The sequence below is a fragment of the Morus notabilis genome, unplaced genomic scaffold, assembly GCF_000414095.1.
Source record: "Morus notabilis unplaced genomic scaffold, ASM41409v2 Scaffold1252, whole genome shotgun sequence".
Taxonomy (NCBI): domain Eukaryota; kingdom Viridiplantae; phylum Streptophyta; class Magnoliopsida; order Rosales; family Moraceae; genus Morus; species Morus notabilis.
In genome coordinates this window covers 77,237-103,691 of record NW_010362211.1, presented here as the reverse complement: position 1 = coordinate 103,691, position 26,455 = coordinate 77,237, and the positions used below count along the sequence as shown (strand labels likewise).

Genomic DNA, 26,455 nt, shown 5'->3' with positions numbered 1-26,455 from the left:
CCTGCTGAGGATGCTGAGCTTATGTTATTTTCCCTGCCTTCCACGGAAGATACACCAATCAGTGGATCTGACGCAAAGGCAGGAGGAGGATTTCGGGACTCTGGAACTGGTAATGAAACCGGATGATTTCCAAACAAGTTCTTTTCAAGGCCAGTCTGCACAACAGCAATGAAAACTGTTCAAATCAGACTGAGAAAAACAAGTTGGTGTCCAAAACACTTGCGTAAGGATACCTTTTGTCCATTGCAATAAACGGGACTACCAAGATCAGATAATTAGTCTGCTAGATGAAAGCATATTGAGGTAGTTCGACAAAAGGGTACATGAAATAAACTAAAAAGCATGCCAAATGGCTTGTGAGTCGATTAAGAGCTACAGATATTTGGCAGGAACCTACAATGACAAGGGAAATTGTAACAATAAAACAGGAGATCGTCCTAAAAAAGACAGGAGCATAAATTCCCACCTGTTGCAAATATCTAGCATCGATCATGAAACATTTCAAATGTTTATTCGAACTTTCCCATAATCTGCACTAGTTTTAATTGCTAATGTTTTTCAAATATCAGTAAAGTACTTATATTTAGAGAACACCAACCAGCTCAACATAGCAATGGTAAATAATTTTTTATCAGATTGAAACTAGAACATTGTTTTGATAATCTAAGAGTCAATCATGGGCCTCACCTGCATGATAACTTCCTTCAACTTTGTATGAAGGCGAGATCCTGAATCTTTCACATTCTTGGGAGGCCATATCTGCACCAAGAAAGTAATATATAAACAAACTAGGCCATACAATGAACGCCTGAAGGGAGGGGGAAAAAAGCTTTAGAATTTAGAAGACATCAAGTGATATTTTTAGTATTTTTACTTCAGTTGTTCATTTAATTTGAAGGAAAACAAAAAGTGTGAAATAAAAACAATATCTTTCTTGTTCATTAAAATAACTTTTAGAACCAGCAACCTAAGAGGTCCAAAAAATTTTGCAGATATGTTTACCAACGGGTTTGAGGCAAAAACTAAAACAATAAAAATGAAAAACGTGTTTATGCTCAGGCTCTAGAAATAAATCTTACCGATGTAGAACACACAGGACACACATATCCAGCAGGTGCGGTATGCGAAGGAAAACTTTTGATATGTGAAACCAGGCAGCTAGAGTGTATGACATCTACATAGAATAAAATACACATCCACATTAAAAACTGCTGTAGGACTATTCAACAGCACCTTTCATGGAGAAAATTTGCATGCAATACGCTATTATTATATCTTTACATACGCAAGCAGCCCAGTCGAGTAGTCTGAGAATCAGTCCCCTCTTCAAGCACAGCTTTACAGAGACAGCAATTAGGAGGCCAGTCGTATTCTCCGTCTATTACCCACTCTGAGTAGGTACGGATCTACAAGCAAATTAAAAAATGACGCAGTTTACACCCCAAACCAGCCATAATGCATGTTTACGTATTTAAAACTATTCCTTAAAAAGCATGATGCAATCCAAACATACTCCACAGGAAAATTAAAATTTCCTTCATGATGTCTTAACTCGACGGAACAAGATGTTCTTCGAATAAACATACACCTCACGAAAATCATAATTTCTTTCATAATATTCGTAACGCAAAATTTGCTTGATGAATGAAGTAAAGTGTCTCATGGTGTGGTTAATAAAGAAATTATCAGCAAGAAACTAGAATGATCCGTATATGACGGCCAAAAGAAAATCTTTGTAAGGGCCTACCCAAAGGGAAGCATCGGACTTTTTTTATTAACTAAATTCGCTTGCATTTGAAATTACAATGGCGAAAGCAAAATAAAGAACACCAAACACCGTATTATTCGTTATATATATGTTATTTTTCTCTCTTTCCATCTCTTAATCTTATTAGACCATCTCCGATGTATATGCTAATGCCAATTGTATATTTAACATCAAAAAGTATGATAGAGTATGTTATTTTCATTTTTACTCCAATGCATAATGCTATTTGAAATGCTAAATCTACTTTTCTCATAATCACTACGCTTTAAAAGTTGTAAAAATAAACTTTTATTTTTCAAACAATAAGAAAATGCAAAAGTTGCGATGATTACAAAAAAAAGTAAACATTTTAACCAATAGTCATCAAATGCCAAATTTTCCGTATGCTATACTTGGTGGGAAATTTGCTACAAAATATAACATATGGGAAATTTGGCACAATAAATAGCATTATTTTGGAGAGTGTTTTTTGCACTCAAATGCTAAATTTGTAATTGACACAACAATTATAGCATTGCATTGGAAATGCTCTTACTTATATTTGCAAGTGTGCTTGTAGGCATAACTCTAGTGTGCATAAGAACATAAATTTCAGTTTTATCCATAGGTGAAATAAACTGAACACTTTCACTCCAAAAACACAACAAAATCCATTTTCAAAAAAAAAAAAAAAAACAGCAACAACAACAAAAAAATCAAAAGCTTACCACGCATATTTGATGCTCAGGAAAACAGATGCATTCTCCACAAACAGGGACCTTGTGCACGAAACAGTACAACTTTGTAGCCTAAAACACCAAAAACCCCAAATATATCATTCTCCAAACTTAGAAGAAGCAATCAACAAGCTCTACTAAGTAAAAAGCTGAAATGCAAACATGCATCAAACCAAAATTCAATAATCATCACTCAATTCACACTATAAAACTCAAGAAATTAACGACGACGATCTACATCGATTGCTAATCGAGCTAATTCATAATCCCGTAGATCGCCTCAACTTCCGAGCAAATTTTACCAACTCGATCCGATCTGAATCTCGAGCTACTCAACTAAGCATTTTGCGAATAAACACAATCCAGAGAAAATTTCCGAAAATTCGACACCATTAGAACATGTTGCAAAGAGATTCGTACCTTGCGGCATTTGCAGACCACCATTGCATTGACCGGCGATTCAGCCTCCGAAGGGAAGAAGAATTTCGGTTAGGGTTTTGAGAAGATGACGACGAGGTTTTGCTGAAGAGTTGAACCGATTCGCTGATTAATTAATATATCAAATTGCTCTTTTTTGTCTCCAACAACACCTCTCTCTCTCTCTCTCCCTCTCTCTCTCTGATTTTGCAGGGAAGCGATCCCGTTTTCCGTTTTTCCTTTTTTCTTTTTTTTTCTTTTTTCCTCTGATTAACTTTCATAGCAATTATTGATTAATTTAGTAATCAATTACTGATTAATTTAAGTTAATCATTAATTAATTAATAATTTTTTTAATCAATATTAATTAATAATTAACTGATATCTATTAATAATTAATCATTTTTAATCAACAAATTACATGTTATTAATAATAAATTATTAATAAATTGCATCGTTTATTTCACCAATTCGAGTTTTCAGTTTTAAGTTTCAACAGTAAAAAGTACTCATAAAATATCACATTAACTTTTTCTACTACAGTAAAAAGCTCTCAAAAAATGCCACATGTCAGCTCGAATTGAAAACTCAAATCTACAAAGTGAATGAGGCCATAATAAATCGGTTAATCATTTATTAACAATTGAAAAAAAAAATCATTTTACTAAAATAAAAAAAAATTATCATTTATTTAAAAAGTAAAAAGCTGAGTCATTTATTAAAAAAATAGTTAAAAAATAGTCATTTACCTAATTTTTTCTATTTCTTTTCCGTCTTACTCTTATTTTTATTATGTTAATGATTAATTTTTTCTCAGGAAAGAGGAAAGAAAAATGATGGGTACGTTTAAAACTCGTTCTAAAATAATTTTATTTTTGTATGAAAATGGAAATGAAAACGTTTTCAATCTTAAACAGAAATCATTTTTAAAAATGTGTTTAGTAATTCTATCAACATATTGTTTTCAGTATAAAAAAATACATTAATATCTCTATCTCTCTACTTGAGAGAGGAGAAAACAAAAATAAAAAAAGAAAAATGATTAAAAGTCGTTTTTCATTTCTCTCTCATTTTATACTAAACAAAAAAAAAATCGTTCTATTTCCGTTTTTTATCTTTAATTGTTTCAAACGTTATTTCTCTCCCGTTTTCATTTTTTCTTTCTCTAAAAACATGAAAAATAAAAACAAAAACAACTCTAAACACATAGCCGATATTTTCCTACCAGAAAAAAAAAATTGTAATATTTCTTTAAAACGAATAGATATTTGTTTAAGACAAAACTAAATCTACATTAGGATGTGGAAATTTGAAATACATAGCATGTATAATAGTAAAATTTGGACATTATTTGTCACGAGTTTCAATATACAACGATACATTTAATTTGTTAGAATATGTGTAATAGATAATAATTGATTTGGCAATCCTATTAATAACTATACGATGACATTACTATAAAATATATATGTTGGGAAAATTATATATAATGCACCCTTTATTTTCACGTTTAAAAAGAAAAATAACTCTCGCAGCCCTTACATTTGAACTCTTGATTTCAATATTACCCTTTTTACAAAAAGAGATTGAAATTAACATGCGCCCCAATTTGGTGCTATATCGGGATCCCAACTTTAATATCACCTCGTGATCAACAATAACAAAGGACGTGCACGAAAGAGCACACTGAAACCTAATGCACACCGATAACGATAGAGGACAATTAAACTTAAGTCGTGTTTAGAATTGATCTCGTTTTTATTTTTTATATTTTTTAAGAAAGAAAAAATAAAAACGTTTTTAAAACGACATTTGGCGCAATAAAAATAAAAAACAGAAATGAAAACGATTTTTTGGTTTAGAGAAAAATAAAAAACGACTTTTCATTTTTTGTTTTTCTTTTCTCCTCTCTCGAGCAGAGAGAGAAAGAGAGACATTAATGGGTTTTTTTACACTGAAAATAATCTATTGATAAAAACTATCAAATGCATTTTTAAAAATGATTTATGTCTGATATTGAAAACGTTTTCATTTTCATTTTCATACAAAAAATAAAAATCATTTTAAAACGAATTCCAAACGCACCCTTAATTTAGATAATAATATGGTGCGAGGTTGGGTGGTGGATGGTGCCGTGCAATGGTCACGATGGTTCGATGCATGGCGGGTTGTCATGGGCTGTGCGGCCTTTCGATGAGGAGGCAAGGTTCTCAAAACGATCTCGTGAAAGTCGTTTTTCTTTTTTTGTTATTATTTTATTTTTCTAGATTCTCATGATATTGAAATCTCCAAATATTACAACTTCTTTAGGTAAGATTCGAATTATCTAAAATAAGATAAGGTGAATCCCATTGGCTTGACTTTTATATGGATGAAAAAAAAAAATTGTAATCCTTGCACCAAAATAAAAACTACTTAAAAATATCTAATTTCATACCCTAAAGATTAACTAAGGTCTCGTTTATTCCACTGATTCGAGTTTAGAATTTGAATTTTGTTATAGTAAAAACTCTTAAAAACAGTCACATCTAACTTTTTAACTACAGTAAAAAGCTCTCACATAAAATCACATTTTAACTCGAATCAGCGAACTAAACGAATTTTAAATCTTTTTGATAAGTCTAAAATTTATTAGATTACAGCATGCCAAAACACCTCAATAGCATAATCGCAGAGGGGGCCATTACCATTTCTCTGTTCAAGTTTTTTTCTTTTTTAACCAAAAAACCAAAAAAATTCTGCAAGAGTAAGGTTGGGCATTTCAAATTTAAATCCAAATAATATCCTCGTTCCTCGGACCTCACCGGAGCTTTCTGTCGTTGCACCAAATCAAATTCAAATCCTTCTAACCCAAAAAAATAAAAACGCATCTCTGTGGCTCTCTCTATATATATATTTATTTGAATAATTCCGTATATTCTCTCTTTTCAAATCAAGCCTTCCCTCTCTCTCTCTCTCTCTCATTTCCCTGCTGCAACACACTCACTCTTTCTCTCTTCTCTCTCTCTGAAAAAAGCCCTAATTTCTCACTTCCGCCCACTCTCCGATCCCGCCATGACCGCTGCTCCGCCGCCGGTCCCCGGCCGAGAGCTCTCCAACCCTCCTTCCGACGGCATCTCCAACCTCCGCTTCTCCAATCACAGCGATCACCTCCTCGTCTCCTCCTGGGACAAGGTACGCCTCACCGACTTCTTCCCCCCCCCCCCCCCCCTCCACCGCTCGTTTTTTCCCTTCTCTCTCTCCCCTCTCTCCTCTCTCACTCTCTCTCTCTCTCTCTCTCTCTCTCTCTAATTCTGGATTCTTCCGTTGTGATTCGGTTGCAGAGCGTTCGATTGTACGACGCGAGTGCCAATGTGCTGCGAGGCGAGTTTATGCACGGCGGTCCCGTGCTTGACTGCTGCTTCCATGACGATTCCTCGGGGTTTAGCGCTGGCGGCGATAATACTGTGCGACGGTGAGTTCGTTTTGTAGCCTGATCTTCTGTTTGGTTAGCAAAGAATTGAGCCATCTCATTCAAACAGTTGAAGCTTAGGGTTGACTGATCATTTGTATAGATTAGCTTGTAATTGAGCTTAAGATTGTAACTTCGATCTTCAGGCTTGTTTTCAACTACAATAAAGAGGATATTCTCGGACGCCATGATGCACCTGTACGGTGTGTTGAGTACTCTTACGCAGCAGGTTCCCTTTTTTCTCATTGCATTATTGCCCTCGTATTCTTTTATTTATTTATTTATTTTTATTTTTGTCACTTTCGACTTGCATATTCTATGGTGATTTGGACTTTGAATGTGATTTCTTAAGATTAAGGGTCAAGCTTCTAGACCGAAAATTATATTTTTGGCTTCTTTGTTACTAACTATCTGTGACTATTTTAGAATGAAATTTAATATCTTGGTTTTGAATTTGGGGGGTCCAGCTATTGTACTTCAAGTTACTACTTGTTATCAGATTTCATCTCTATTGTAGAAATGGGTGATGTAATTATATCCTTTTGTGATTAGAAACAGAATTGTACGGGCCATACTGTTTAATGGAGTACTTTCAAATAGGAAAACCCTGCCATTATTACCTGGATTAAGTTTGACGCCAAAAATAAGTTGTGGCCCTAATTATCTTTGATGTTCTGTTAAAATGACAATGGTATTACTTGTAGTTTAGTCAATTAAGTCTTATGTCGTGTACAGCATTCATATTGTTTTCAGAAACTAAAACCACATAATAGTTTCCTTGCTCTCTTTATGGTTTCAGGTCAGTTGATCACAGGTAGTTGGGACAAAACACTCAAGTGTTGGGACCCCAGAGGAGCAAGTGGGCAGGAGCGCACTCTTGTTGGGACATATCCGCAACCTGAGCGAGTATACTCCCTTTCTCTTGTTGGAAACCGCTTGGTTGTAGCAACTGCAGGAAGACATGTGAATGTCTACGATTTGCGAAATATGTCCCAACCTGAGCAACGAAGGGAATCCTCCTTGAAATATCAAACTCGCTGTGTCCGTTGTTATCCTAATGGGACGGGTACTCGTTATTTGATTGGTTCAAAATATCTAGTTGGTATTTTAGGTTTCTAAAAAAGAAAAATTGTCAATAAAGTAGCATCATGTTGCTAACTTCCCCTTTTTTTCTAGAAAAAGAAAAAAAGAAAATTGTTTTACAAGTTATACAGCTGTAATGCTTGCATCTGGATCACTTGTTAACGTCGTTACATAGGTATCTTAGTTGGTTGTGTTGTGTTTAAAAGAAGGTTTTATCAATTCTGTTAGGATGGCCTAAAGGATTAAATGACGAACAAAGAGGGTCACTTGCTTAGGTGGATATCCTAGTCTTGCCATTTACAGTCAAACATGTAATGTGATGTCTATAGCCTCAAGCTAAAATCAGGATGTTTTTGACGTAGGATCAATATAAGAAGAAGAATAGAAATAGAAGAATAGACTCAAGGTAGAGAAGAAAAGCCAATAGAGAGAGAAATAGATAGAATTTATAGAGAGCAATAAGAACTCTAGAGAGATAAACACTGGTTTCAATATTCATAAACCATTGTCTGAAATGAAATTACGATGCTGCTATATTTATAGCAATACCAAATAACGAAATAGGGAACTAAACCAATATGAAATATGAAAACTCTAGTAATGGGAAACTAACCCTACTTTTAAAATAGCATAAACTCCTAATTTAGCAAAATAGGAAATTAGACCAAAATAAAATAAGGAAAGTTAACAATGGGTAACTACCCTAATAAAATAAATTCCTAATCAAATAGAAACTAAATAAACATCTAAAACTATTCCGCATCAGTTTTCTTTTTCTTTTCACTTTTTGACTCCCTTTGCGTGTATTTCACTCTTTTTGATTCAGTTGGGTATTTTACTGACATGTCTATGTTTTGTAGGATATGCTCTCAGTTCTGTTGAAGGACGGGTTGCCATGGAATTTTTTGATCTTTCAGAGGCCAGCCAAGCCAAAAAGTATGTCATGTCTAGTAGTATTAATTGAAATTTGAGATATATATGGTTACGGTATACGCCCTGTCCTATGGCTCTCTTTATGTAGGTTACTTAGATTCTAAATTATCTTTTCTTATATATATATATATATATATATATAATTGAATAAACGAGAGTGTGTACTTTTAACTTTTATTTTCTCACTCTATAGACTTTTGTTGAAAATGACTTGTATCACTTGTATACACGGCAATAGGCTTGCACCATGGTTGGCAGTTCAATTAATTAGGAGATGCAGACCCTCTTAAGGGTACCTCCAAAAGAAAATGCAGGCACTTTATGTGTGATTATGTAAATCACTTTTACCATTCATCCGTCATCCGTATTAACAGTATTAATACTTCTGCAGATATGCATTCAAGTGCCATAGAAAATCAGAGGCCGGAAGGGACATCGTCTATCCAGTAAATGCCATTGCATTCCACCCAGTGTAAATTCATCAGTATCCTTCATCAATGTCTTCTTCTTCTTCTTCTTGCTAATATCCTGTAACTTAAAAGACTTCATATTTGTAACAATTACAATTAGTGGATCAAAGAAACTTGATTCAAGTGCGTGTTAATGCAATCAGAAACTAAATTAATCCAACCAACACATTTAAAAACCTATGAGAACTTTGGGTCACATGTTGGCAAAACTATTACGAGCTTCAAGATGCAAGTTCTTTAAGTATTGTAACAAACACTCATCTTTGTAGTGGTCCATTGTTTTGGCTTTCATAAAAGTATCGAGAATTGTTTTGCCTGGTATGAGCTGTCGGATAAATATTTTGTTTTGCCCAGGTGATTATTAAGCTTATATATTGAATTCGAAGTTAGTGATCTTGCAACTTCTTTCCGTTCTGCATGCATTTTTATTTGACTATCGTCAAAATTAACCTTTCAGCTACGGTACATTTGCAACCGGAGGTTGTGATGGTTTTGTGAATGTGTGGGATGGCAACAACAAGAAGAGATTGTATCAGGTAAAAACTTTCAGCCAATCTCCACTTTCTTTTTCAATTAATTTTTAAAATATTTTCATCTTACTCGGTCATGGATACATCAAAATGTTCTGATCTTTTTATTTTGCTCAATTTTCTATCCTTCTAGTACTCAAAATACCCAACAAGTATTGCGGCACTTTCTTTTAGCAGAGATGGCCGTCTCTTGGCTGTAGCTTCAAGTTACACGTTTGAGGAGGGTGAAAAACCGTAAGATTGTCAAATCTCGATATTTATCTCTCTCTCTAGCTATTTCATTTTCTCACGGATTCTGACGTACAATACATTTGTTTTGCAGCCATGAACCGGATGCCATCTTTGTGCGCGGTGTAAATGAGATAGAGGTCAAGCCAAAGCCAAAAGTGCTACCTTCGTGAATCACATAACTCTGAAATTCCGTTTTTTGTTGGACATAATATATAAAATCATCCGTAGTAGTCTGCGATGCTCTGATGTCTGTAAGGAAGTGTGTCCTTGATATGTATTGTACTCTCAAGTCTTAGTTGAAGTGATCAGACAGTAGAATGACACACCCTTTTAATTTATATATATAAATTTTGCTTTCTCCGATAGTCACGCACGCTTACATCCTTCTATTTCTACACTATTATTTTGCTAACTGTGCCATGGAAAGAATACGATACAGTAAATTAAAATGTTACTTTAAGAGAATCGTCAACTGATCTGACGGCTTTGAAAAGTTACTGAAGGGGAAACGGTCTGAGAGTTGCATCTTATTACAATGAAATTTGAAATTAGAGTGCGAAAAACCAAAGGTGAATCAAAAAGAGAAACAAATGGAATTGTTTTCTTGATAGCTTGGTCGATATAGCTCTCTGATGTGGTACTTTTTGGAGACAAAAGAAAATCCTAGCTTCTTCATGTATCTATATCTATACCATATTGCTAAAACCGAACCAGTTGTGGCCAAAACTCCCAAAATGAGTGAAATGTTTCGGACAAGTTTTTTTCTCTTTTTTTTTCTGGTTCGTTTTTTTCCTGTCTTTTGCCTTTTATTTTTCTATTTTGTCTTCATTTCTTTTTTTCTTTTTTTTTTTTGTCCTTTCTTTCTTATAAGAAATGGAATACATATGTAAAAACAAGAACTCCAGATTAAAAACGGTAAAAACAAATCATCTGCGTCAAAATCGCCCTCGTGAATTCTGATGACAACCCAGTACGCATAATTTTCACAGCATAAACATCATCAAGCAAAGGTATATCTGTTACTGTAGTATATTCACATGAAACAAAGAAACACGAGATACAAAATCTCTACATGTTTTCTTGTGGGATAAGATATTAAAACATTAGAACCAGTCAAAAAGTACCCACATCTACAGCATTTGCTAAGTACTACAACTGCTTATCGTCATGAAATGGGACATCATTAGTCCCCCATCTTACAACAAAAAGTTCAACCAAATCCCCAAATGCGACCAGGCTAGATATGTAAGCTAAGTAACGAAGAACTTCTCCTCCTTTGTATATCTTGCAAGCCATGCTATGCTTTGTCATTTACCTAAATCCAGACGGAGCTGCTTGTGGATTGCCTCCTGCTCCCCTCTTCATAGCTCTTGATTGAGCAAGCATCTCATCGTAATCCTGATTGAAGAAAAATTGTTAGGAATTTTCATGCAAGCAAGAAATTCAACAAGGAGAATGTGCAAAGATTATTTACCCGTTTCTCAAATGCAATATCGCGCGAGCTAATTATTTTGTCAGCAACACCATAGTCTATGGCATCTTGTGCTTGGAGATACTTAGGTCTCTGGACATCTTTAGCTATTTCTTCCTTGGATTTGCCAATGCCTTTTGCTAGTAGCTCAATGTAATACTCGGTGTTTGCATCCAGTTCCTTGGCCTGATACAAATTTGTTCAGAAGCTGAAGGTAGAGAGAAAAGAGAGAAAGATGGAAAGAGGCACGGGTGGTACCTTAATCCACATATCAATGACAGCCCCACTTGATCTGTTGACCTTCGGCAGATATAACTTTGCTGCAATACGACACAGTTAACTATCAGAAAGTAGGGAATGATGATTGCATATAAAGCACGCTTTCTAGGCACGAGCGTGAACATAATCTTAAAAGCATACGAGCAAGGATGTATTCAAACTGAAGGGTTGCAAAGAGCCAGTTACACGGCTTTCAAATTAGATTGAATTGTAGATAGCATGCTTAGTTTTGAACAGAAAGTTGGAACCATACTGGAGGAATTAGGTTGCACCGCACGATAACCCTTTGCTCCAAGTGCTAGAAGCATTGCTGCTTGACCGTAAGCCATTCCACAGTTGACGGTGTAGACATCTGACTTGACGTACTTCATGGTGGACATGCAAAGATTGAAGACACAGTAATTCAACAGGCTGGAATACTGATAAACAAGACTTGAAAACAAAAATATAATTTAATGCAATAGGTCCTTTTTTTTTTTTTTTAAATACATCATGAGCTCCGTGTAAAACTTAAAAGGTACCGACAGAAAAGATGGACGTGTAACATACAAAATGGGAAAAACTAAACTTATATTCCCATGCCTTCTACTAGAAGATGCCAAAATCTAGTGCACTGGATAATAATACTTACGGACATCATATCAGCTATAGCATATGCCTCAGTTTCAGATCCAACCGTCTCCATCTTCTCATTCTAAAGTGCATAACATAACAAAACAAAACAAATAAGACTTGGTAAGAATACAAGAGAAATGAGCCCCAAACTAACAATATCACGAACCACCATCTCCTGGAAGGAATATGTTTGAATACAATGGACACTAACCTGCGTCCCAGATGAATTTATGTATAAATAGATAGGCTTAGAAGGGTTATCATAATCCAACCACAAAAATTGAGCAACAAGAAGTTCAGTTACAGCGGGGACAATCTGCAGTAATCAGATAGCATCACAGGAAAGCAACGATGAGTTAAAAATCCAAAAGAGAAATTAAAATACTTAGTCTATCCAGGATTTTACAGAAACAAGTTGAAGTGTCTTACAGGCATGCCCAAATAGCATATCCGAGCATCTAAGAGTAAGGAAGGCAAATCCGGAGGAGCAGTTCGGGGTCTTCCATATCCTCTTGCTCCTCCCCCCCGGTACATGCTTACACTCATGCTATATTTTGAAGGACCTTTATCTTTCATGCCTGATAGACTCCACATCCCTCCATGATTCAAATAGTTGTGGGACGACGAGATGCTTTCCTGTTAATATCAGTTGAATAATATGAACTTTGGTTAACTAAATATAGTTTTAGGTTCTTATGGAATTAAATTACAAAACGTCAGCAAGTTAAGAACTTTCAAATTATGCAATGAAAGTGAACCTCTGTAACTGCTTCTGACTGGCGTCTGACGGGATTATCTTCTGTCATGAACATGTCCATTTGGGAAGGAGAAAGGCCATACAGATACTGGGGTGCATTCTTATAATTATCCATTACTACAACACAGAAGATCATTCTAGTTCTCAATAAATTCAGTCAAATAACAATTATAAGAGCATGAACAATCAACACCCTCAAGTTCTAATACAGAATCCTATCCTCATAATGTAATAACAAAAATACGGTGACACAACTAAACTTTTGGGATCAGGAAGGCCTGCTCAATACCCAATATAGAAGACAAACAATAAGCATAGAGGCTTTTGCAATGAACCAATCACAGGGTATACAAAATGTCATCGCTTCATTTGATCAACCTATTTTATCACAACATATTCCCAAAGTAACCTATTTCTCCGCCTCATTCCATCTTACTGTCCATTTAAAAGACTCCTTCGCAGACAGACACAGAACCTCAACCCGACTTCTTTCGTTTGCCGAAAACTTGCATTTTCCAAACCAATTTCCCGCCTTTCATAATACCTCCATAACTTTTTGCCCCCCTTTTTGAGTGATACCTCCATAACTAATATGTATCACACTTTAAAGTGCACTCAACTAAGGCCCTACCATCCTATAGTCGCACTTTTTACATCAAATATTCTAACATCAGCTCAAGAAACTATAAAAACGATAAAGGAACAATAAAATTAAAAAAAAAAAAAATGGGTTCACCATAGTTTCAGCTTTCCCAAATAATATAGCACATAACATATCGCCTCAACTACTCATTCTTCCAGTCTCTCATCTAAATCGTTCAGAAAATTAAAATTAATGTTTGAATTATTCCCACCCTGATTTTTCATGCCTTTTCTCGGCAACCAAATAAACCCCTATCTAAGAGAGGGGAACGAACCCAGTTAATATATTAGACCAAAACTAAAGTAAATCAACCCCAAAATCAAAATAACAAGGATAATATTTAGAATAGCTAACGAGGGCACCATTGAAATGAAAACATGAAAACTGAAGAGAGAGAGAGAGAGAGAGAGAGAGAGAGAGAGAGAGAGAGAGAGAGACAAGACTCACAGCCATCTTTGAGATTTTGCTCCCTGAACTGCTTGGGAATATGGTCCAGCGATTTGGCAGATGGAGATACGAAGAATCTTCGAGAAGTGGGTCGTTCTCTTCCGGATAAAGCTAGAAAAGAAGATGGTTCGCAGAATAGCTTTGTGCCATGAAGAAAGGAAGAGTTTGGGAATCCAATAGAAGGACCCAGCTGGCGAGCTAAGGAAGACGGAGCCGAGAGAGATGAGATGAGAGAAGTAGCCATGGAAATGGACTTAGAATTGGAATTAGAGGACGACAGAAGGAAGGAAGAAGACTAGAAAAGCTTCTCTTCTATTCTATGGCTTCCCAAGAAAATCTTGGACGCTCCGAGACTTCTCACTTGCTCTCACCCTGGGAAATGTGATTGTGAAGCAGACTCCACTCCCTAATACGGTGTCGTTTTGATTGAACGGCAATTCTATGGGATTTATTTTTATTTTATTATTCTCCTTTTAATTTTTTTTCATCCTCTAATTACAAAAACTCCTCCTAAATAATGACTTTTGTAACGCTCTCGGTGCTTTCGGAACTCGTTCTAAAATGATTTTATTTTTAGTATGAAAATAGAAATGAAAACATTTTCATTTTCATTTTTGAATCATTTTTAAAAATGCGTTTAGTAATTTTATTCAGAGATTATTTTTAATAAAAAAAACTGAAACTGCGTTTGGTGGTTTAATTTTTAAGAACATGTAATAGTGTTTAAAATAATAACATATTAAATAAATAATAATTGAAACAAAATTCATGAAAAATCTCCAACAAACATCAACCTAATTTCATTCCAAAGCAATTGTAAGTTTCTTCTCTAAATATTAAGGGCTCAATTTCATACTTTCAGAAAATAAATAAGAAAACCCAAAAACCATTTAACGTATTTAAATCGGCAATTCTTCGACTGCCTAGGCAAGAGGATGACCGGAAAACTTGTTCAGACTTTTGGAGCGACCCAGGTGAGGGCGTGGCTGCGATCGTCCCCCTTGACTTGTTCTGGTCTGAAATGCGTCACAAAAGAAAGTGGTGGGAATAAAATTTAGGGGAGAGTTACTGGCCCTGATTTTGTTGGAAATTGCAGACACCGTCTTCGGATCTTCAGGGGCATTAGGAAGGTCGTCAATGGCCTGCTCCTACTCCAAATCTCATGGTTGTCATTGTTGTCCCCAAAGAAGACCAGAGAAGAGAGACCGGAGCAGACCGGAGAAGACCGACGAACTGTAACCGGAGAAGAGGATGAGAAGAGAACGGAGAAATTCAGGAAGAGATCGTGTGTGAGAAGTGAAGGGCAGAAAAAAATTTCAGAGGAGAGAAAATGGAAATGAAAAAATGAAAACGAGTTTAATTTATTTTTAGAATAGTGGTAGTTTTTAGGAAAAATACAAAAACGATTTTGTTTTCATTTTTGGTACGGTGTTAAATCAAACACCATCTTTATGTTGTTTTCATTTTTCTCTCCTTGAAAAACGTGAAGAACGTTTTCAAAAAAGGAAACAAACAGGCCTTTTGTCTCTAATTTTTAAAACGTAACATTTGTTTCTCTCAAATTATGAATCGTTAACAAAAATACTTCTCTCTGTTCTTTTTCAGTTGGTGTTTCTAACACAAAATTAGCTAATATTATATAATGATGAGTATTCCTGTATATTTTTTAAAATTAAAAATTAGAACTTTCTAATTAACTTTTATTTCATTAATTCACCAAAAGAGTAAAATTAAAACTGTTGTTTTATTGTTTTGTTCTAGTTATCGTCATATGAAAATTAAAATATAAATTTTAAGAATCATAAGTAGAAGAGTAATTATTCTCTAAATTAGTTAGCAACAATCAATATTTGTATGACATGTGGTGATCTGTTATAAACACTAACAGAAAGAGCATTTTTTTAACGATGCATAGTTTGAGGAACACAAATATTACGTTTTAAATATCGGAGGACAAAGTGTTATACGAGTTATAATTTAAGAGAAATTTTTGTAATTAATCATTTTTTATTAAAAGATGTTTTGTACATTTGCCCCTAGGTTTTGTCAACTTCTCTCCTGAACTTCTAATATTTGACAATTTTCCACATTAACTTACATAACAATTAAAATGTGTCTTATTTTGATAATGATTATGTTAAAGTAGTGATGAAAACGCACATTCGATAAAAAATTTCATCATTCTAAATTTAAATTATAACACAAGTATCTCAGTTTCTCAACTTTCAATTCCTTAAATCTGGTAATCTGACATAAAATTAAGATAAAATTGATAAAAATTGGACACACTACTACAGTTTTACAAGTTAGGAGAGTAAATTGCCAACATTAAAAGTTCATGCAGCAAGTTGTCAAAATCTTATATATTGAAAGGGCAAATGTGTAAAATTTGTTAAATGGTGATGCACCTTGCAGGTTTCTACTTTCCAAATGTTAAATGAGTTTTCCGTTAAAATGACATCGTTCATTTCACCGATTCGAGTTTTCAGTTCTAGATTTTTACAGTAAAAAACTCTCAGAAAATATCACATCTAACTTTTTCTGCTACAATGAAAAGCTCTAAGAAAATATCACATCTCAACTCGAATTGAAAACTCGAATCTACAAAGTGAACGAGGTATAAATAAATGAAGACGTGGTTATGAATTCGTGATTATTTATACTTCAAAGTATAAAAATAATTACATTAAAATGTAATAATTAATATATCATTTTCATTATTGATAAAACTCCTAAACACTAAAACATTTTGCGTTTTAATGTTGCTAATTTGTAAATGTTTCAATTTCTCAGTGATTGAGACGTGATTATCTCTAAAAAATTTAAAATGTGACTCTCCAATTTAAGTGTCATGGACAAAAATGTTAAAAAAATCAAAGTTTCAAAAATTAATGACCCGTTTAGAAAGTATTTTTGAACTATCATTTGAGTTTTGATTCAATTTTTTTTGAAAAAACTATTGATGAGAATTTTTTTATTTAAATTCTTCGTGAGAGAAAAACACTATAGTAGAATCATGATTTGAATTTTGAGTATATGTATCAAGCAACCCATAAGTAAATTTATATGTTCAAGAATCAAAGTGACAAAATATTCAAGCCCATGAACCAAAAATACTAATAACTCAGAATAAAAATAGGAAAAAAAAACCAAATTGAGAGAAAAAAAATCCTAAATCGATTTGGCTGTCGTATGGGGAAGCAATATAAATGCAGCGCTGAGGTGGGTTGCATTACTAGCCTCATTCTTATTAGGGAAGAAGACGTGGTGTATGTCGCCTAGGGTTGGGATGAGAATGAGGATGGGGGTGAAAGTAATTTTTTTTTTTTTTTTTTTTTTTTTGCGTGAAAAATCATTCAAGAAATAATTGAAACAATTCCATTCTTAATAACCAAACTTTTCTTAATAATCAAACTTATAGTCACGTAAAGTGCAATATAACTTATAAAGATATAAAAACAAACTAATAAAAGGAGATTAGGCTGTTAGGTCCACATTTAATTTCACCTTATCTCTTTCAAAGTTAGAAAAAGAAAAAGAAAAAAAAAATGAAAATGATGATGAAATGAGACAACTTACAGATGCAAACTGGGGACAAACTTGTAATTAAAGTCGAAGTTGGAGACAAATTATTGAATATCATCCTTCTATTTATCACGTTTGAATGAACAAGCACCTCCCCTGAAGTTCTTATGTGCCGGTCTTTCTTTACATGCCGGTTTTTAGTTTGTTGTGGTTCAACTAAAGTAAAGAAAATAAAGAAAATTACAGAATTTATTTTTAAAAGTATGAGTTTAAATTTTTACTTTTTATTCTTATTCTTAATTAGTACATTTTTACAGTATAATTATTTGATTAAAAAAGTTATCAATTAAGAGTAAATAGTATAAATTTTGACTCATACACTTTTCAAAAGTATTTATTTCCTTTTCTCAAAAAAAAAAAAAAACATGTTTTAATTTTTTGTTGTTTCTAAGGATGACAATCTTATCCGCCCCTAATAGGGTAGATATGAGGGATGCTATATGGGGATGGGACTGATATGGGGGTTAAAATTAACCACGAATTAGGAGTGGGGCAGGGGTGGGGGAAGCTCCCCCGTCCCCAACCCAGCCAGATTATATGTACTTTTATTTAATACATATTTTATATATGTGTGTGTTATATTTTATAAAAAAAAACTTAAATAAGATATATAGTTATTAGTAATTATAGAGGAATGGGAACCAACAAAATTATATTTATAAATATTAGTGGCTATATTGCTACATTTTATAATAAATTTAGTGAAATTTTTATAATAAATTTAGTGAAATTTACTTTGAGTATAATAATGTTATAATTTTTTTTAAAACTTTTATTTTTTTAATAGGTAAATAGGTAAGGTGCAGAAAGTTTTGCCCAATTAAGAATCTCCGACCTCAACCCCACCTTAAATTAAGCCAGCAGCATGGGGGCGGGTATAGGGAGCAAAAAGGGGATAGGGTATAAAGGAGGGAGAAGCATAGCCGTTCTCACCCAGCCCCATTGACATCCTTAGTTGTTTCACCAGAAATAACATAACGACAAGGCGTTTATCAGTTTAAATCGTGTCATATGAAAGTGTTAAACGCACCAATTGCAAAAAAACGACATTAAATTTTACGTCGTTTGAAGGAAGAAAAATGACATGTCGTTTGTAGTTTAATCGCTTGGCAAAACAATAGAAAGATATATCGTTTGAGGGGAAAGCGAAAAGGTTATGGGGCCCACAGGGTATGTTTATGTGGTTTTCCTTTTTGCAGTAGGTTCAATTCAACACAAAATGACGACATATCGCTTGACCGGAAGGTAAAAAGGGCATGTATTTTCCTTTTTCTTCTTTAAAAAGTTAAAATCCCAAGTTAATCACGAATTAAATACTTTTTTTGAAAGGCGAATTAAAATACTGAAAAATTATGTTGGATGGCCTTTTTTTAATCACATTTTTTCATAAATAACCGAACTTTTTTATTTTATAAAAATAGTTATTTTATTTACACATGTTAATCACTGATTGACTGATTAATGATTGATTTATGGACTACAGTCAATCAGTGATTGATTCACGGTCAATCATGATTGACCAATTTTTTATTAATTTATTAATATTTTATCATTAATAAACACGTAATTTGTTGATTGAAATTGATTAATTACTAATTAATTTTAATTACTTATTAACTAATGTTGATTAATAATAAAGAATAATAGAGCTAATCAGTGATAAACTAGAATCAATCATGATTGACTGCTAAGTCAATCAGTGATTAACCGTTGAGTCAATCAACAATTGACCACTAAGTTAATGAAAACGGTAATTTTTACAATTTTACAAAACTTCGACTATTTATGAAAAAAAATCCTTAATAAAGACCATTTATGCTTAAATCCCTTAAATACTCTACTACATGAGTTCTTAATATTTTACCGTAGACTTTAAATATGCACGAATCGGATTTGGTTCATTTTGAAGAAAAAATACCCTAAAAAAGATTAGTTTAATTCACTTATCATATCAAATTGTAACTTAAAAATTAAAATATCATCTGTGAAAGAATATGAATATAGAAGGAAGACTTTCGTATTTAAATCTCTCTCTCTCCCTCCCTCTTTTAGTAAAGGAGGCGACCATATGGGCTTCAAAATGTCGGCCCATCTCAAATTGTTAGAGGCCAAATACATAGCTCAGTCCAAATACAGCCTTCTACACGACTCCTCATGAATGATCAAACAAATGCTTGCTAATATGGGTCAAATGATCAAAATATAGGAAAGTAGTAGGAAAATATTGCCTGTATCAAAAGAAGGCAATCCATCTGTCTCACATGATTATCCAGAAGCAAAAAGACTCTCATTATAATTTCAAGTCCGTTGACTCAACCTTAACTATATATACGTTGCTTATCAATTCAATATACTTCTCCATTTACACACATACAATAGTAAACAAACTACTCTTCAGAGAAAACTCAACTAATTGTGGTGTGAACATGAATTGGCATAATTTGATTTGAATCTCATTTCTTTATTGATTTATTGAAAACCATCTTGCTTATATTAAATGGGAAAATATATCCCAAAAATATTGTTGTGTTATTTTTCTCGTTTTACATGCAAAAACGATAAAAATTAATTAAAAATAAATCATAACAAAGCATTTATAAAAGTTACATATCTCTTAACGCAAGTGGCTATGTGAGCCGTGACTTTAGCAACCTTACCACCTTTAACAAAACTTGTAACATCCAGCTGCGCCAAACCTTGACGCCACATTCATTGTAAAGTTGGACCATTATGTTACGTCTCCCATTTTACAGTATAGTAATTATCTTAATCCTATTGGCTCCATACCAAAAATCTGATCTTCTCTTTATATTATCAATTGGCTCATAGTCAATAAATATGATGATTTTTCGTTTTCTTCACTTCATACTTCTGCTGGCCCACTGTTTTTAGATTCACATGCACATAATACAAAATACTAAAATTATTAAGAGGTTTCACAGTGCATTCTAATTTCTTGTATCAACTCACCTGATAAAAGAGTATCATTTAGTTATAATTTATCGATAGATACAGATAATGTAATATTAATTGACGTGAGATTTTTTTTAAAGACCTATCAATAAAAGATCGACAATTTATATGGTAAATTTAAATTAGCTGAGATTAAAAAATTAAGCCGTTAATTCGTCTTAATAAGAATCTCCTTTTTTTTTCCCAAGCATAATATTTGTGATTGCATATGTTCTCTTCGCATCAAACTCAAGAAGTAATATTGTATTAAGAGGACGAATCTGTGATCTGAAGAACATGCAAGCCTCCTAATATCTCCCAAACAACCCAACTATTTGAAATTATTGAAAAAAAGAAAATTGGTACACAATTTCTCAGCCAAAAAATATTGGAAAAAGACGTTTTTTGTCCGCATGGTAAAGCTCTCCATACTAGTTAGGCCTTCACTCAAACAGTTCGAGAACCACTGGATACTTTTATGGGTAATTGGGAAAATTAACACGTGGCAAGTGCCTGCGTCAGCATCTTCCACGTGGAGTATCCTCAGAGGACTCCCAAACAAATCGATGGCGTGATGAGTTAAATAATTTTTGCTTTTTGTGGTTGTCGGTTAATCCCAATCCTGTGAATGCAAAATCCAAAAGGTGATGATCTGGACTGCCACGTGTCCGTCAATAAAAAAAGTCTTTTAGCGCGTTGGCGTGTCGTGTGCTTGACGGCCGTTCGTTAGTTTTTTTTTTTTTTTTTGTTTGCGCGTCGATGAAGAAGCCCACACTTCAGTCCACTCTTCTTACTACACTCACTCAGCTCACAGAGTCACTCGCATATGATTTTACATTAATACCCTCCTCACCACTTTTTTTATATTTTTTATTTTTTCTTGGTGACGAAGAAGTGCTATGACACTTGGAGAGAATTGTGTGGTTCCATTCATTTCAAAGTAATTCTCTTACGCGATTAGTTTGAATTTTATCTTTTTTTTTTTTTTTTTTTTTTTTCGCTTGAAAAGAAATTTGAAATTGATCAATTGAAAGGAAAAAAAATAAAAAATAATAAGAAAATATTTAATTTGAGAGAAGAATGATTATGCATTGGTCTAATTTTCTCATCCTCTTTAAGTAAAGCCTTAAATAAGTTTATTGATTAAAAAATTCACTCCTCTCACTCTCAGAAAGAAAAAAAAAATTAGCCAATTTACTTGATACGTGGCAATTCTACATAAAATAAGGTTGCATTTGATTAATTTTACATTCACAGTCAGCACATTGGGTGCGTGTACGTAATATTAATTTTTATTTTATTTTATATTTTGTGTTTCTCTCGAGATACACATGGGTAAAATTGGCAGACTTTTCTTGTAAATTTTCGTTTACAAGTTTATAGATATTTGTATTACATAATTAATGAATGAAATAGACGAACGTAGAACATTCAATCCAGGAGGAAATAGTGCTGAAGCATCCGGTAGCCACGACTTTGAAGTTTGAACGTTGAACTTATATGTCCAACGTTTTTGTTGGTTGTTTGGTAATTGGTTGTACAGTAAACTTTAATGGGATGTTTACTTATCAGAGTAAGAAATAAGAATTGGGATTCAGAATCAACTCTATATTTACTTACCTATTTATATCATGAAATAAGAGTGAGAATGTATGAGTCTCACACCAATTTAGAGTTGAGGAATGAGATTGGCACTCCCCCCGCTCCCACCAGATTGTCACTCCCCAATCCTTATATTAAATGTAAAATTATGAATTTACCCTTAATTTTTCTCATTTATTTAACTCTCTAGGGTTTATTTTCCCCTTTCTCTCTCAGCCATTTACCATCCCCTCTTCCTCTTTTCTGCTGGTTCTTTAGTTTGTAGGTAGGCGCCATAAATCATCCTTTATTTTTCTTTTCGTTTTGCTTTTTTTTTTTCTTTTCTGTGTTGAGCACGTTGATAATACTTTAGTTTAGCTAATTTTACTGTTCCTTTCCATGTGTGGGTGCGTGTGTCAAAGTTTTTTTTCTTTATTTTAATTTAATTTGTTATCCCTCTTTATTTCTTTAAACTCTTATATCTGTTTTATTTTAGGAATTTCTACTGTAAGATTAGAAAACTGAAACTATCAATAATTTTTATCTCTCTTTATTTCTCGTGATTCTAGTACTCTAGTTTTTTTTTTTCTTTTTTTCTTATAATTTGATTCTTGTGTTATGCCTATTGTTGTTCATTTTTATAATATACAATGTAATACTAAATCTAATTTTATATGTTGATAATGTAGAGTAATCATGTCTAGACTTTTAGTACGAAATAATAGAGTGGTTATAGTGATAAATGATATGTACTACAATCAGCAACCAAGTATTCAACAGGGCCAACCATCTGAAAGCTCTCCAAGTGTTTCCACTCGCAAGACGAAGACCAGAGGTAAAAATAAAGACAAGATATTTGAGAATATGTGCTCCAACATTGGGTCGATGGCTAAATCTGTGGCAGCAATGGTACCTAAATTAGATGGTCTCATTGATGTGCTTTCCACTGCTGACAAGGATTTAGCTGGATTACAAGCCAACTTGTATCAAGAAATGCTGAAAATTGATGGCTTAGATGATGATCAAGTATATGATGCCACCAATATTTTAGTAACAAAGCATGATTTGTTACGTGTATTCTACAACATTCCGGATCAACTCAAAAAGGGATACATCCTCAAAATTCTTAGTCGTGGGGTTTAAGTGTTAGATTAGTCAATTATTAGTTTACTTAAATTATGTTGGTACTTTGAATTATGCTTATAATATATTTTTCGATTTATGACTTGGAATTTCTTTTTAAAAGTTTATGACTTAAAACTTAGTTATTTTGTTCTTATTTTATTTCATCATCATATTCTTTTCTTGAAATTGAGTTAAAATTTATTGAGAAAAATAACTTAGATGATTAATTAGGTGTGATTAAAAAAATCTAAATACTAGTTAGTTATTATAATATTAAGATAGTTAGCATAATATATAATTTTTTTTAAAGTTCAACATACAAAAATTTACTAAAAGGGTAGGTAAGTAAATTTATAACAGTTTATTCTGATTCTAAGTGTAAGTAAACGCATAAATAGGATTGAGATTGATTCTGATTCTGATTCTTAGAACCTAAGTAAACAGCTTATTTTGACTCTAGTTTCTGACTCTAATTTTTACCCACTCTAAATTCTATCCACTCCGATTGATGTCCACTCCAATTACGGATAAGTAAACATGTTATAAGAGGAGCTTATTAATGTTATGATTTCTATATAACTAAAGAGACAGGATAATCATGGGACAAGTATTACACACGTGGCTAATTATGCTTGTTTCTCAGTAAGTTTAGGCTGTTTAGCTGTTTTTTCTAGATCGCCAACCAACCACCAACTACCAAAAAAAGGGGCAAAAAAAGGATACAATTCAGAAGCAACAAAAAAAAAAAAGGACAGGGGAAGGGGTGGATCTCTCTAACGAGTTAAGTTTTTTTAACTGTTAAATTTATATATATTTTATATAATTTTATGTAAATTTAGTGAATAAAAAACCACATACCAATAAGTAAATTGATGTACAAGAGAAGATATTTTTTATATTGAAGTTTTGAAAATAAAAGGATATTTTCTATATAATAATGGAATATTCGTGAATTTTCAGAAATTTACGGAAAACAGTTGAGTTTCTTCATGCGCTAATTCTCCTAGACTTTCGTAGTACGTTCAAGTGACGTTTATGGAAAAGTACTTGGAGGGGAAAAAAAAAGGCTTATTTATTTTGTTGGTTTAAGTCGAAAATTTAAGTTAAAATGTGAATTTATATGAGAAAAAAAAATTATAACAAAAAAATTGAATTTGATTTTGTTTGAAAGAAAATATTATAACAAAAATTTGAGGACAGTTTCTCTAGTAGGACTAAAATAAATAAATTACTGATAGTTTTCTATTTTTTAATTATCAGGTTTGTATCAGAAACTGTTTGTTCTGTATATTTTTTTAATCTGATGTAATTTTAACTAGATTTAACAGTTAAAATATGTTTCAATCAGTGAGTTAACCTACCGTTGGAGGTCTCAAACTTAAGTTGTGATTTGAACTAACAAATCGAACAAGGCTGAAAAAAACATGTAAGCTATGGGAAAGAAAGTAAGAGAGAAGAAAGAAACTTGGTGTAGTTGTCGTGCTATGCTGCAATTTTTTTTTTTTTTTTTTTTTTTTTTTTTTTTTTTTTTTTTTTTTTTGTTTGGTGTGGGTGTCATCTTCTTTTACGTAATAAAAAATAATTGTAATATATGTAATGTACATGTTTTGCATATACATAATATGTTAAATACAAATATATCAGGATGCCACATTCGGTATAAAATTTTACGGCATGTTAAATGAAATGGCAAACACAATCTTTGGATTCTTTGAAGATTGCTAATTAATGAAAAAATGCAATAAATTCTGAAAAAAAATGGAAGAAATCAAGAAGAAAAGAAATATTGGTGTTGATCCATTCTTATCCTCATATCCAAAGTTCTTGCAATAAAGTTAAGGGGGTCACCCTCACCAAGTGAAGCTTGTTCGTGCTGTTTCTGCCATAGTTATCACATATAATTGCAATTTGCAACTCAAATATTGTAAACTAGCCTAAAGAAGAGATTACTTCGTATTATTTATTTTCCTCTTTATTGGCCCTCCCTCTAAAGAAGAAAATAATTGAGCTTGTTGCATCCACCATATGATCAGAACATTTTAAAATTAGAAAAATATGGACAAGTGACAAAATTATTGCATTTAATATTTGCTTAAACAACCACATCTGTTGATATTGAGGCCAGCAATAAAAAATATTACATCCACACTAAGCAATTGAGCATTGTATAAGGATAATCAAAGACTTATCAAAAATTTGTTGGCAAGTCGTGACCAGTACTCAACCTTAAAACTTCCCTAAGATTCATGAATGATATTGTAAATTAGTACTTCTTGTTAGGTTAAAATCTACATCCTTCAAAGATGAATTAAGAATTGCTATTAATTAGTGAAGATCTCAAACTTCAAAATTGCATTTATGAAAATCTACAAATTCATGAACTCTCCATATTGATACCAATTTGTAAATCTAAAAACATACTCATGCAGAATCTAACTTACTCAGGAAATGTTATTAGTGAAAATATCAATCTTTAAAACAATTATAACAAAAAATCTAAGATTCAAAAACTCCTCTCCATATTGGTAGCAAAATTTATTACTTTCTAGTAATTAGAGGGAACAAAGTTATAGGGTACTGATATTGTTTAGCACTACTCACTAATAAGAGATGGGCGTTGCGTGTGACATACAGATAGGGTCCACTTTCTATTAATAGTGATGGTACTTAATATCAGTTATGTCCATTTTTCATACTCTCTTAAAAACTAAATGGATTTTTTTTTTCATGTTACCGTACATAAAAGTTACTTAATGGGTCTATACCTCTCTTAAGTGCAAATTTTCATTAAATTTTATATAAATTCAATGTTTGAGAAAGAAAATCTGGCACTTAGGAGAGATATATTACTAAATTTTTTATAAGAATTTAATGTCAGATTTTCATTAAATTACACTTTTTTTTTGGGCAAAAAAATTACACTCTTTAATCTCGATATTTTTCTAACAGGAATACTAACTGAGAATTTAGTATTTCCTACTTGGAGTACACACTCTCATAATTTAAATTATAATTCGTAACTCGTTATAATATTTTTTTTTATAAAAAATAATTCTAAATTGATGAATCAAATCTCCTCTAATACTGCCGCTTGGTCTACTGTCTAGCAGCACTTGTAAAAAAACTATAAAAAAAAAAAAAAAAAAAAAAAAAAAAAAAAAAAAAAAGAAAAAGTCTTTTAAAAAGGTGTTTAGCATCGTAGGTGAGGGTTAAAATAAAAACTCAAATAGCAGACGTTTTAGTAGCACTGATTTGACTTGGAAAGAGTCGTCCCAAAGAAAAGAGCCTAGTCACACCGCCTCCAATCCATCCATCCCCACCCCACTCCGACTCCTCTCCTTCCTTCCTTCCCTCCCTCCCTCCCTCCCTCCCTCTTAGTTGACCGACTTCACTTCCCCCAC

General features: G+C 32.9%; 3 protein-coding genes across 3 annotated transcripts in view; 1 reads left to right on the top strand and 2 right to left on the bottom strand.

Annotated features, from left to right (window-relative positions):
* The window catches only part of LOC21387211 (zinc finger protein-like 1), a 5,668-nt gene extending 2,513 nt beyond the window's left edge, over positions 1–3,155 (bottom strand). The window contains exons 1-6 of the mRNA XM_024167686.1: positions 2,905–3,155; positions 2,476–2,556; positions 1,286–1,406; positions 1,080–1,174; positions 688–759; positions 1–155 (exon numbers count right to left, since the gene is read on the bottom strand). Of these exons, the coding sequence (XP_024023454.1) occupies positions 1–155; positions 688–759; positions 1,080–1,174; positions 1,286–1,406; positions 2,476–2,556; positions 2,905–2,928 (548 nt within the window). The 5' untranslated portion in view covers positions 2,929–3,155. The remainder of the gene's footprint in view (positions 156–687; positions 760–1,079; positions 1,175–1,285; positions 1,407–2,475; positions 2,557–2,904) is intronic.
* Positions 3,156–5,849: 2,694 nt separating this feature from the next.
* LOC21387210 (mitotic checkpoint protein BUB3.1) lies at positions 5,850–9,951 on the top strand. The gene is made up of 9 exons (XM_010101309.2): positions 5,850–6,075; positions 6,225–6,355; positions 6,499–6,581; positions 7,152–7,418; positions 8,296–8,371; positions 8,760–8,840; positions 9,296–9,374; positions 9,502–9,602; positions 9,691–9,951. Exons 1-9 carry the CDS (start codon positions 5,956–5,958, stop codon positions 9,767–9,769), a joined length of 1,017 nt encoding a protein of 338 aa, XP_010099611.1. The 5' UTR covers positions 5,850–5,955; the 3' UTR covers positions 9,770–9,951.
* A 602-nt stretch (positions 9,952–10,553) lies between these two features.
* On the bottom strand, positions 10,554–14,180 carry LOC21387209 (ATP-dependent Clp protease proteolytic subunit-related protein 1, chloroplastic). Its single transcript, XM_024167685.1, has 9 exons — positions 13,812–14,180; positions 12,723–12,838; positions 12,394–12,600; positions 12,176–12,280; positions 11,981–12,043; positions 11,603–11,714; positions 11,329–11,390; positions 11,074–11,256; positions 10,554–10,997 (listed from the first exon to the last, which is right to left on the bottom strand). Exons 1-9 carry the CDS (start codon positions 14,053–14,055, stop codon positions 10,911–10,913), a joined length of 1,179 nt encoding a protein of 392 aa, XP_024023453.1. The 5' UTR covers positions 14,056–14,180; the 3' UTR covers positions 10,554–10,910.
* Between the last annotated feature and the right edge of the window lie 12,275 nt (positions 14,181–26,455).